This window comes from Scyliorhinus torazame, chromosome 27 (assembly GCF_047496885.1).
Source record: "Scyliorhinus torazame isolate Kashiwa2021f chromosome 27, sScyTor2.1, whole genome shotgun sequence".
Taxonomy (NCBI): domain Eukaryota; kingdom Metazoa; phylum Chordata; class Chondrichthyes; order Carcharhiniformes; family Scyliorhinidae; genus Scyliorhinus; species Scyliorhinus torazame.
The window spans coordinates 29,409,798-29,421,945 of record NC_092733.1 but is presented as its reverse complement, the minus strand read 5'-3'; the positions used below and the strand labels follow the sequence as shown (position 1 = coordinate 29,421,945).

Sequence of the window (12,148 nt, the reverse complement as noted above, 5' to 3'; positions counted from 1 at the left end):
CGGAGATATTGGTATCAGGCAGTGTGGGAGTGGAGATATTGGTGTCAGGCAGTGTGGGAACTGAGATATTGGTGTCAGGCAGTGTGGGAGCAGAGCTATTGGTGCCAGGCAGTGTGGGAGTGGAGATATTGGTGCCATGCAGTGTGGGACCGGAGATATTGGTGTCAGGGAGTGTGGGAACTGAGATATTGGTGTCAGGCAGTGTGTGAGTGGAGATATTGGTGCCAGGCAGTGTGGGAACTGAGATATTGGTGTCAGGCAGTGTGGGAGTGGAGATATTGGTGTTAGGCAGTGTGGGAGCGGAGATATTGGTGTCAGGCAGTGTGGGAGCGGAGATATTGGTGTCAGGCAGTGTGGGAGTGGAGATATTGGTGCCAGGCACTGTGGAAGTGGAGATATTGGTGCCAGGCAGTGTGGGAACTGAGATATTGGTGTCAGGCAATGTTTGAGTGGAGATATTGGTGCCAGGCAGTGTGGGAACTGAGATATTGGTGTCAGGCAGTGTGGGAGTGGAGATATTGGTGTCAGGCAGTGTGTGAGTGGAGATATTGGTGTCAGGCAGTGTGGGAGCGGAGATATTGGTGTCAGGCAGTGTGGGAGTGGAGATATTGGTGTCAGGCAGTGTGGCAGTGGAGATATTGGTGCCAGGCAGTGTGGGAACTGAGATATTGGTGTCAGGCAGTGTGGGAGTGCAGATATTGGTGTCAGGCAGTGTGGGACTGGAGATATTGGTGTCAGGCAGTGTGGGAGCAGAGATATTGGTGTCAGGCAGTGTGGGAGTGGAGATATTGGTGTCAGGCAGTGTGGGAGTGGAGATATTGGTGTCAGGCGGTGTGGGAGTGGAGATATTGGTGTCAGGCAGTGTGGGAACTGAGATATTGGTGTCAGGCAGTGTGGGAGCGGAGATATTGGTGTCAGGCAGTGTGGGAGTGGAGATATTGGTGACAGGCAGTGTGGGAGCGGAGATATTGGTGTCAGGCAGTGTGGGAGTGGAGATATTGGTGCCAGGCAGTGTGGGAACTGAGATATTGGTGTCAGGCAGTTTGGGAGCGGAGATATTGGTGCCAGGCAGTGTGGGAGTAGAGATATTGGTGTCAGGCAGTGTGGGAGTGGTGATATTAGTGTCAGGCAGTATGGGAGTGGAGATATTGGTGTCAGGCAGTGTGGGAACTGAGATATTGGTATCAGGGAGTGTGGGAGTGGAGATATTGGTGCCAGGCAGTGTGGGAACTGAGATATTGTTGTCAGGCAGTGTGGGAGTGCAGATATTGGTGTCAGGCAGTGTGGGAGTGGAGATATTGGTGTCAGGCAGTGTGGGAGCGGAGATATTGGTGTCAGGCAGTGTGGGAGCGGAGATATTGGTGCCAGGTAGTGTGGGAGTGGAGATATTGGTGTCAGGCAGTGTGGGAACTGAGATATTGGTGTCAGGCAGTGTGGTAGCGGAGATATTGGTGTCAGGCAGTGTGGGAACTGAGATATTGGTGTCAGGCAGTGTGGGAGCGGAGATATTGGTGTCAGCCAGTGTGGGAGTGGTGATATTGGTGTCAGGCAGTGTGGGAGCGGATATATTGGTGCCAGGCAGTGTGGGTACTGAGATATTGGTGTCAGGCAGTGTGGGAGTGGAGATATTGGTGTCAGGCAGTGTGGGAACTGAGATATTGGTATCAGGCAGTGTGGGAGTGGAGATATTGGTGCCAGGCAGTGTGGGAACTGAGATATTGGTGTCAGGCAGTGTGGGAGTGGAGATATTGGTGTCAGGCAGTGTGGGAGTGGAGATATTGGTGTCAGGCAGTGTGGGAGTGGAGATATTGGTGCCAGGCAGTGTGGGAGTGGAGATATTGGTGTCAGGCAGTGTGGGAGCGGAGATATTGGTGCCAGGCAGTGTGGGAGCGGAGATATTGGTGTCAGGCAGTGTGTGAACTGAGATATTGGTGTCAGGCAGTGTGGGAGTGGAGATATTGGTGTCAGGCAGTGTGGGAGCGGAGATATTGGTGCCAGGCAGTGTGGGAACTGAGATATTGGTGTCAGGCAGTGTGGGAGTGGAGATATTGGTGTCAGGCAGTGTGTGAGTGGAGATATTGGTGTCAGGCAGTGTGGGAGCGGAGATATTGGTGTCGGGCAGTGTGGGAGTGGAGATATTGGTGTCAGGCAGTGTGGCAGTGGAGAGATTGGTGCCAGGCAGTGTGGGAACTGAGATATTGGTGTCAGGCAGTGTGGGAGTGCAGATATTGGTGTCAGGCAGTGTGGGACTGGAGATATTGGTGTCAGGCAGTGTTGGAGCGGAGATATTGGTGTCAGGCAGTGTGGGAGTGGAGATATTGGTGTCAGGCAGTGTGGGAGTGGAGATATTGGTGTCAGGCGGTGTGGGAGTGGAGATATTGGTGTCAGGCAGTGTGGGAACTGAGATATTGGTGTCAGGCAGTGTGGGAGCGGAGATATTGGTGTCAGGCAGTGTGGGAGTGGAGATATTGGTGTCAGGCAGTGTGGGAGCGGAGATATTGGTGTCAGGCAGTGTGGGAGTGGAGATATTGGTGCCAGGCAGTGTGGGAACTGAGATATTGGTGTCAGGCAGTTTGGGAGCGGAGATATTGGTGCCAGGCAGTGTGGGAGTAGAGATATTGGTATCAGGGAGTGTGGGAGTGGAGATATTGGTGCCAGGCAGTGTGGGAACTGAGATATTGTTGTCAGGCAGTGTGGGAGTGCAGATATTGGTGTCAGGCAGTGTGGGAGTGGAGATATTGGTGTCAGGCAGTGTGGGAGCGGAGATATTGATGCCAGGCAGTGTGGGAATGGAGATATTGGTGTCAGGCAGTGTGGGAGTGGAGATATTGGTGTCAGGCAGTGTGGGAACTGAGATATTGGTGTCAGGCAGTGTGGGAGTGGAGATATTGGTGCCAGGCAATGTGGGAGTGGAGATATTGGTGTCAGGCAGTGTGGGAGTGGAGATATTGGTGTCAGGCAGTGTCGGAACGGAGATATTGGTGTCAGGCAGTGTGGGAGTGGAGATATTGGTGCCAGGCAGTGTGGGAGTGGAGATATTGGTGTCAGGCAGTGTGGGAGCGGAGATATTGGTGTCAGGCAGTGTGGGAACTGAGATATTGGTGTCAGGCAGTGTGGGAGTGGAGATATTGGTGCCAGACAGTGTGGGAGTGGAGATATTGGTGTCAGCCAGTGTGAGAGTGGAGATATTGGTGTCAGGCAGTGTGGGAGCGGAGATATTGGTGTCAGGCAGTGTGGGAACTGAGAAATTGGTGTCAGACAGTGTGGGAACTGAGATATTTGTGTCAGGCAGTGTGGGAGTGGAGATATTCGTGTCAGGCGGTGTGGGAACTGAGGTATTGGTGTCAGGCAGTGTGGGAGCGGAGATATTGGTGTCAGGCAGTGTGGGAACTGAGGTATTGGTGCCAGGCAGTGTGGGAACTAAGATATTGGTGCCAGGCAGTGTGGGAACTGAGATATTGGTGCCAGGCAGTGTGGGAACTGAGATATTAGTGTCAGGCAGTGTGGGAACTGAGATATTGGTGTCAGGCAGTGTGGGAACTGAGATATTGATGTCAGGCAGTGTGGGAACTGAGATATTGGTGCCAGGCAGTGTGGGAACTGAGATATTGGTGTCAGGCAGTGTGGGAACTGAGATATTGGTGTCAGGCAGCGTGGGAGTGGAGATGTTGGTGTCAGGCAGTGTGGGAACTGAGATATTGGTGTCAGGCAGTGTGGGAGTGGAGATATTGGTGTCAGGTAGTGTGGGAGTGGAGATATTGGTGTCAGGCAGTGTGGGAACTGAGATATTGGTGTCAGGCAGTGTGGGAACTGAGATATTGGTGCCAGGCAGTGTGGGAACTGAGATATTGGTGTCAGGCAGTGTGGGAACTGAGATATTGGTGTCAGGCAGCGTGGGAGTGGAGATGTTGGTGTCAGGCAGTGTGGGAACTGAGATATTGGTGTCAGGCAGTGTGGGAGTGGAGATATTGGTGTCAGGCAGTGTGGGAACTGAGATATTGGTGTCAGGCAGCGTGGGAGTGGAGATGTTGGTGTCAGGCAGTGTGGGAACTGAGATATTGGTGTCAGGCAGCGTGGGAGTGGAGATATTGGTGTCAGGCAGTGTGGGACTGGAGATATTGGTGTCAGGCAGTGTTGGAGCGGAGATATTGGTGTCAGGCAGTGTGGGAGTGGAGATATTGGTGTCAGGCAGTGTGGGAGTGGAGATATTGGTGTCAGGCGGTGTGGGAGTGGAGAGATTGGTGCCAGGCAGTGTGGGAACTGAGATATTGGTGTCAGGCAGTGTGGGAGTGCAGATATTGGTGTCAGGCAGTGTGGGACTGGAGATATTGGTGTCAGGCAGTGTTGGAGCGGAGATATTGGTGTCAGGCAGTGTGGGAGTGGAGATATTGGTGTCAGGCAGTGTGGGAGTGGAGATATTGGTGTCAGGCGGTGTGGGAGTGGAGATATTGGTGTCAGGCAGTGTGGGAACTGAGATATTGGTGTCAGGCAGTGTGGGAGCGGAGATATTGGTGTCAGGCAGTGTGGGAGTGGAGATATTGGTGTCAGGCAGTGTGGGAGCGGAGATATTGGTGTCAGGCAGTGTGGGAGTGGAGATATTGGTGCCAGGCAGTGTGGGAACTGAGATATTGGTGTCAGGCAGTTTGGGAGTGGAGATATTGGTGCCAGGCAGTGTGGGAGTAGAGATATTGGTGTCAGGCAGTGTGGGAGTGGTGATATTAGTGTCAGGCAGTATGGGAGTGGAGATATTGGTGTCAGGCAGTGTGGGAACTGAGATATTGGTATCAGGGAGTGTGGGAGTGGAGATATTGGTGCCAGGCAGTGTGGGAACTGAGATATTGTTGTCAGGCAGTGTGGGAGTGCAGATATTGGTGTCAGGCAGTGTGGGAGTGGAGATATTGGTGTCAGGCAGTGTGGGAGCGGAGATATTGATGCCAGGCAGTGTGGGAATGGAGATATTGGTGTCAGGCAGTGTGGGAGTGGAGATATTGGTGTCAGGCAGTGTGGGAACTGAGATATTGGTGTCAGGCAGTGTGGGAGTGGAGATATTGGTGCCAGGCAATGTGGGAGTGGAGATATTGGTGTCAGGCAGTGTGGGAGTGGAGATATTGGTGTCAGGCAGTGTCGGAACTGAGATATTGGTGTCAGGCAGTGTGGGAGTGGAGATATTGGTGCCAGGCAGTGTGGGAGTGGAGATATTGGTGTCAGGCAGTGTGGGAGCGGAGATATTGGTGTCAGGCAGTGTGGGAACTGAGATATTGGTGTCAGGCAGTGTGGGAGTGGAGATATTGGTGCCAGACAGTGTGGGAGTGGAGATATTGGTGTCAGCCAGTGTGAGAGTGGAGATATTGGTGTCAGGCAGTGTGGGAGCGGAGATATTGGTGTCAGGCAGTGTGGGAACTGAGAAATTGGTGTCAGACAGTGTGGGAACTGAGATATTTGTGTCAGGCAGTGTGGGAGTGGAGATATTCGTGTCAGGCGGTGTGGGAACTGAGGTATTGGTGTCAGGCAGTGTGGGAGCGGAGATATTGGTGTCAGGCAGTGTGGGAACTGAGGTATTGGTGCCAGGCAGTGTGGGAACTAAGATATTGGTGCCAGGCAGTGTGGGAACTGAGATATTGGTGCCAGGCTGTGTGGGAACTGAGATATTAGTGTCAGGCAGTGTGGGAACTGAGATATTGGTGTCAGGCAGTGTGGGAACTGAGATATTGATGTCAGGCAGTGTGGGAACTGAGATATTGGTGCCAGGCAGTGTGGGAACTGAGATATTGGTGTCAGGCAGTGTGGGAACTGAGATATTGGTGTCAGGCAGCGTGGGAGTGGAGATGTTGGTGTCAGGCAGTGTGGGAACTGAGATATTGGTGTCAGGCAGTGTGGGAGTGGAGATATTGGTGTCAGGTAGTGTGGGAGTGGAGATATTGGTGTCAGGCAGTGTGGGAACTGAGATATTGGTGTCAGGCAGTGTGGGAACTGAGATATTGGTGCCAGGCAGTGTGGGAACTGAGATATTGGTGTCAGGCAGTGTGGGAACTGAGATATTGGTGTCAGGCAGCGTGGGAGTGGAGATGTTGGTGTCAGGCAGTGTGGGAACTGAGATATTGGTGTCAGGCAGTGTGGGAGTGGAGATATTGGTGTCAGGCAGTGTGGGAACTGAGATATTGGTGTCAGGCAGCGTGGGAGTGGAGATGTTGGTGTCAGGCAGTGTGGGAACTGAGATATTGGTGTCAGGCAGCGTGGGAGTGGAGATATTGGTGTCAGGCAGTGCGGGAACTGAGATATTGGTGTCAGGCAGCGTGGGAGTGGAGATATTGGTGCCTGGCCGTGTGGGAACGGAGATATTGGTGTCAGGCAGTGTGGAAACATAACAGGTTGGACTGACTGATGGGGTATTTGCTCATGAACAGCCACACATAGATGCAGCAGGGTACGATCCTAACCAGTACATTTCTCACCGGAGTTATCCTCCTACCTTTCGTTCCTTTGGGACAAGGCCGCTCCACCAGCACACCTTGCTGTGTCGACGGCCATTTTATGCCCCTGGCCTCTGTCGGCTCGCAGTACCTCTGTGGTGACGGCAGCTGGTTGGAGAGAGGTGTCCTCCTGGTGTTGGGGATGTTCGGGGTGATGGGGCGCTGGTCCGGTACCAGTTGATTGATCGCGCCCACGGCAATGGTGGTGAGGGGAGCTTTCCTGGTCGTGGTTGTCGTGGTGACCACGGTCGGCTTTGCTGCGACCATGTTGCTCGTGGAAGCTACCGTGACTTGCACTGTGAAGAGAAATACACGTCGATTTGCCTCTCCTCCAACCACTGCAAATGATCAGGTCAAAGGGCAGCCGATAGATTCGACTGAAGTTCCCCCAAGGCAGAAAAGACAAGAACAACCTTGCATTCATATAGCACCTTTCACAACCTCAGGTCACCCCACAGTGCTTTAGGCCCCAATGATGTTCTCCTGAAGTGTAGTCACTGTTGAAGCGTTGGAGATAATTTGAGCACAGCAAGACCCCACAAACTACAACCCGATTGGGAGCGGATAATCTGATTTTGTGCTGATGGTTGAGGGGTGAATCTTGGCCTGGGTTCCCCTACCCTTCTTATTGAGATGCTTCACCTCCACCTGAGAGAGAAAATGGGTTTAATATCCCACCCGAAAGACGGCACCTCCGACAGTGCGGCGTTTCCTTAGTACTGCCTCGCAACGGTATAAATGCTCCATTCCTCACAAAAACCCTTCTGATTCCTACTCTTAAAACCATTCAAACCTCTCACAATCTCACTGAAACCCCACCCCTCCTCCGACGATCTTGAACGAATGATACGCAAGACCCTCCCACTCCTACAGACTCCAACCAATGGATGTTCTTAATTCCAGAATTCCGCCCGAGAAGGGCAGCCGGAGAGAGTAAAACAACACCAGACTAACAAATGGCAGCAGCAGAAGTAGAATATGGCCTTGAGCTTCCGCTAGGATCCACGGCTTTGCTAAACACAGATTTCCTCCTCCCCCCCTCCCCACCGAAAAAAAAAACAGCGCAAAGGATCGAGGAATTTCAAGTTGCAGTTATTCTTGTCGTTATTCGAGATTCCGCCATCTTCTGTGCTCGTTTGAACATCATTGTCCTTGGAGCGATCACCTCGGCCTACTCCTCTAAACCGACCACCTCTCTAGATTGAATGAACCAGTATTAGAGGTTTTTAGAGTTAAGCTGATTCATTTGGGCATGGGGACAGTAACAGGCACCTTATGAAAGGTTTTGAACATAATTCATTTATATTTATTTCTTCGTTTACCGGATGTGGGCATTACTGCCTGGGCCGGCATTTATTGCCCATCCCTGTTAGGAAGGCGTACGATGCGTTAGCTTTTATTGGTAGAGGGATTGAGTTTCGGAGCCATGAGGTCATGTTGCAGCTGTACAAAACTCTGGTGCGGCCGCATTTGGAGTATTGCGTGCAGTTCTGGTCGCCGCATTATGGGAAGGATGTGGAGGCATTGGAAAGGGTGCAGAGGAGGTTTACCAGAATGTTGCCTGGTATGGAGGCAAGATCTTATGAGGAAAGGCTGAGGGACTTGAGGCTGTTTTCATTAGAGAGAAGGTTAAGAGGTGACTTAATAGAGGCATACAAGATGATCAGAGGATTGGATAGGGTGGACAGTGAGAGCCTTTTTCCTCAGAGGGTGATGTCTAGCATGAGGGGACATAGCTTTAAATTGAGGGGAGATAGATATAGGACAGATGTCAGAGGTAGGTTCTTTACTCAGAGAGTAGTAAGGGCGTGGAATGCCCTGCCTGCAACAGTAGTGGACTCGCCAACACTAAGGGTATTCAAATGGTCATTGGATAGACATATGGACGATAAGGGAATAGTGTAGATGGGCTTTAGAGTGGTTTCACAGGTTGGCGCAACATCGAGGGCCGAAGGGCCTGTACTGCGCTGTAATGTTCTATTGAGGACATTTGAGAGTCAACCACATTGCTGTGGGTCTGGAGTCGCATGTCGGCCAGACCGGGTAAGGACGGCAGACCTTCCTCCCTAAAGGACATTTAATGAACCAGATGGGTTTTTACGTCAATTGACAAGTGGTCATCGTTAGACTTTTAATTCCAGATTTTTATATTGCCCTGGTGGGATTCGAACCTGGGACCCCAGAGCATCACCCTGGGTCTCTGGATTACGAGACAATACCACTACGTCACTGCCTCCCCAATGGAGCTGAACAATGTCCACCAAAATAATCAGGAAATGGTTGCAAGTGGTGCTCCGACGATAACTCTATTACATAACATCAGAGTCGCTAACAGGTGGTGGACACGGCACTCCGATTAAATATGCTTTTTCCCCCCGATAAACTCATTTTTAGCTCGATGAACCAAACACTGCATGAGGTTATCTCTCTTAAGAACATACAAACGTAAGAAATAATAGCAGGAGTAGGCCATTCAGCCCCTCAAGCCTGCTACGCCATTCAATGAGAATCTACTTCAACACCATTTCACAGAATTTACAGTGCAGAAGGAGGCCATTCGGCCCATTGAGTCAACGCTGGCCCTTGAAAGAGCACCCTACTTAAGCCCACAACTCCACCCGATCCCGTAAATACACCTAACCCTTTGGACACTAAGACTCAATTTATCACGGCCAATCCACCAAACCAAGCACAGCTTTGGACTGTGGGAGGAGACCGGAGCACCCGGAGGAAACCCGCGCACACACAGAGAGAAGGTGCAAACTCCACACAGTCACCCGAGGCTGGAATTGAACCCAAGTTGAACGCGGGTCCCTGGAGCTGTGAGCCAGTAGTGCTAACCCCTGGGCCACCTGCACTATCCCTGTATCACCTAATGTTTTCAACATGTAGAGATCTGTCTATCTCGGTCTTGACCATACTCAATGATGGAGCCTCCGCAGCCCTCTGGGGCAGAAAATTCCAAAGATTCACCTTATTCTGAGTGAAGATATTCTTCCTCATCTCAGTCCTAAGTGGTCGACCCTTTATTCTTAGTCTGTGTGTCCCCTGGATCAAGAATACCACCCCCAGCCAGATGAAACATCCTTGCTGCATCGACCTTTTCGAACCCTATAAGAATGTTGTATGTTTGAATGCGATCGCTGCTCATTCTTTTAAACGCCAGAGGTTAAATGCCGAATCTATTTAATCTTCCCTGAAAGGACACTCTCTCCATCCCAGGAATTAGTTTAGTGAACCTTCGTTGCACTCCCTCGATGGCAAGTCTTAAACATATCAAGGAATGTTTGTAAAGGCAGAAGGATTCGATTTGACAGTGCTGCCCATTTGCGCTGTTCACGTCAAATCTCATTTTCCGTGATATTGGAAATGAGTTGGGGTAGAAAGAAACACTTTGAAAACAAACAGCTTTGAGTGCAATTTTAATCTTCGCTGATTGTGCCTGAAGTGCAGAGGTTGAAGGTCAGGGCGAGGTCGGGTGTCAGGAAGTGAGTCTTTACCCAGAGGTCAGCTTTACAATCTCTGTAGATACTGGCAACGTTCAAAAATAAATCTGAACTCTCAGCTAACAGCTGCATGCACGATATGTCAAGATTTCATGTTTTGAATCCGATCCAATTCTCTTCACGCACCTCATCATGCACGAGGGCAGACTTTTGTCTCTGTTTCCATAGCTTGTAATCCAGGATCAGGTCCCGAGTCTGTTGCCAGGGCCTGAGAGCTTGCGGCGGCGCCACTCCACATCTGGGGGGGGATTCTCCGCAATCGGAGCGATGTCCGCCGACCGGCGCCAAAAACGGCGCGAATCAGTCCAGCATCGCGCCGCCCCAAAGGTGCGGAATCCTCCGCATCTTGAGGGGCTGAGCCCTCACCTTGAGGGGCTAGGCCCGCGCCGGACTGATTTCTGCCCCGCCAGCTGGCGGGAGAGGCCTTTGGTGCCCCGCCAGCTGGCGCAAAAATGACTTTTCCGTGCGGCGCATGCGCGGGAGCGTCAGCGGCTGCTCACGGCATCCCCGCACATGCACAGTGGAGGGGGTCTCTTCCGCCTCCGCCATAGTGGAGACCATGGCGAAGGCGGAAGGACAAGAGTGCCCCCACGGCACAGGCCCGCCCGCGGATCGGTGGGCCCCGATCGTGGGCCAGGCCACCGTGGGGGCACCCCCCGAGGCCAGATCGGCAGGACCCCGGAGCCCGCCCACGCCGCCTTGTCCCGCCGGTAAGAGAGGCGGTTTGATTCTCGCCGGGGGGCAGGCATTCCAGCAGCGGGACTTCGGCCCATCACGGGCCGGAGAATCGCCGGGGGGGGGGGGCCCGCCAACCGGCGCGGCCGATTCCCACCCCCGCCGAATATCCGGTGCCGGAGAATTCGGCAACCGGCGGGGGTGGGATTCACGCCAGCCCCCGGCGATTCTCCGACCCGGTGGGGGGTCGGAGAATCCCGACCCTGGAGTCTCGCCCGGTCTTACCGCCAGCCATTGGCGTGTTTGGAAGGATTTGCGGGTTGACACTCAACCCATTTGGCCGCGTTACGAAGGCACCTCCTTGGCCATCAAGTCCTGGGCGTCACTCGAACCCGGAGCTTCCGGCTCGGAGACAGGGACGATAGCCCACTGTGCCACAAGACCACCTCACGATTTAAGTCCTTTACTGTAAGGAGTGGAACAACTTGGCGGTCAGCATTGGGGCCCCTGCTCTTCCTGATATATATTCTAACGGCCTTGAGTGTGCCCGGCCAGATTTCAAAATTTTCAGACGATACGAAGATTGGAAGTACTGTCAACTGTGATGAGTATAGTTTTGGGCTTCAGAGGGACATAGACATGTTCACGGAATGGGCGGACAAGTGTCAGATGAAGTTCAACACAGAGTGTGAGGTGATTCATCTTGGCAGGAAGAATGTGGTGATGTGGTATAAAATAAAGAGAGAACCTATGCAGGAGGTGCATGAACAGAGGGATCTCGGTGTATTAGTCATTGAAGACGACAGGACAGGTTGAGAGAGCAGTTGATAAAGAAAATGGTATCCTGGGCTTCATTAATCGGGTCATTGAGCACGAGAGCAAGGAGGTCATGTTGAACTTGTTCAAGATCGCCATACTCGAGAAAGGAAGCGAAGGCATTGAAGAGGGTGCAGAGGAGATTCACAAGAATGATTCCAGGGGTAACGAACTGGGGCTATGAGGACGGATTGGAGAGGTTGGGCCTGATTTCCTTGGAGTAAAGGAGGCTGAGAGGGGACTTGATGGAGGTGTTCAGGATCCTGAGGGGTGTGGACAGGGTAAATAGTGAGACACTGTCCCCACTCGAGAGAGCATCAAGAACTAGAGGGGCACAGATTTGGAATAATTGGTAAAGGGAGTCGGAGTGATGCGAGGTAAAATATTGTCACCCAGAGGGAGGGGGGAGTCTGTGACGAGCTTCCTGAGAGGGTGGTGGAGGCAGGTTCGATCGAGGTACTCCAAAGGGAATTGGACTCATATCGGGAAAGAGAGGATGTGCAAGGTGACGGGGATAAAGGAGGGGAGTGGGAATGGGTGGAGTGCTCTTTCAGAGGGACAGTACTGGCCCGATGGCCCAAATGGCCTCCTGCTGCACTGTGAATATTCTCTGACTCCAATCACTACCGACAAGACTTTGTTTGTCGGCAGCTTATACTTTAAACTGTGGAAAGGAACATT

The 12,148-nt window shown here is 52.3% G+C and overlaps 1 protein-coding gene across 6 annotated transcripts in view; it reads right to left on the bottom strand.

The window, feature by feature from the left end:
• LOC140403323 (adhesion G protein-coupled receptor L1-like) overlaps positions 1-12,148 on the bottom strand; it is a 1,433,961-nt gene that overhangs the window by 141,282 nt on the left and 1,280,531 nt on the right. For all 6 annotated transcript variants that reach the window (XM_072491182.1, XM_072491186.1, XM_072491185.1 and 3 more), the window contains one exon: positions 6,470-6,766. In XM_072491182.1, the coding sequence (XP_072347283.1) occupies positions 6,470-6,766 (297 nt within the window). The remainder of the gene's footprint in view (positions 1-6,469; positions 6,767-12,148) is intronic.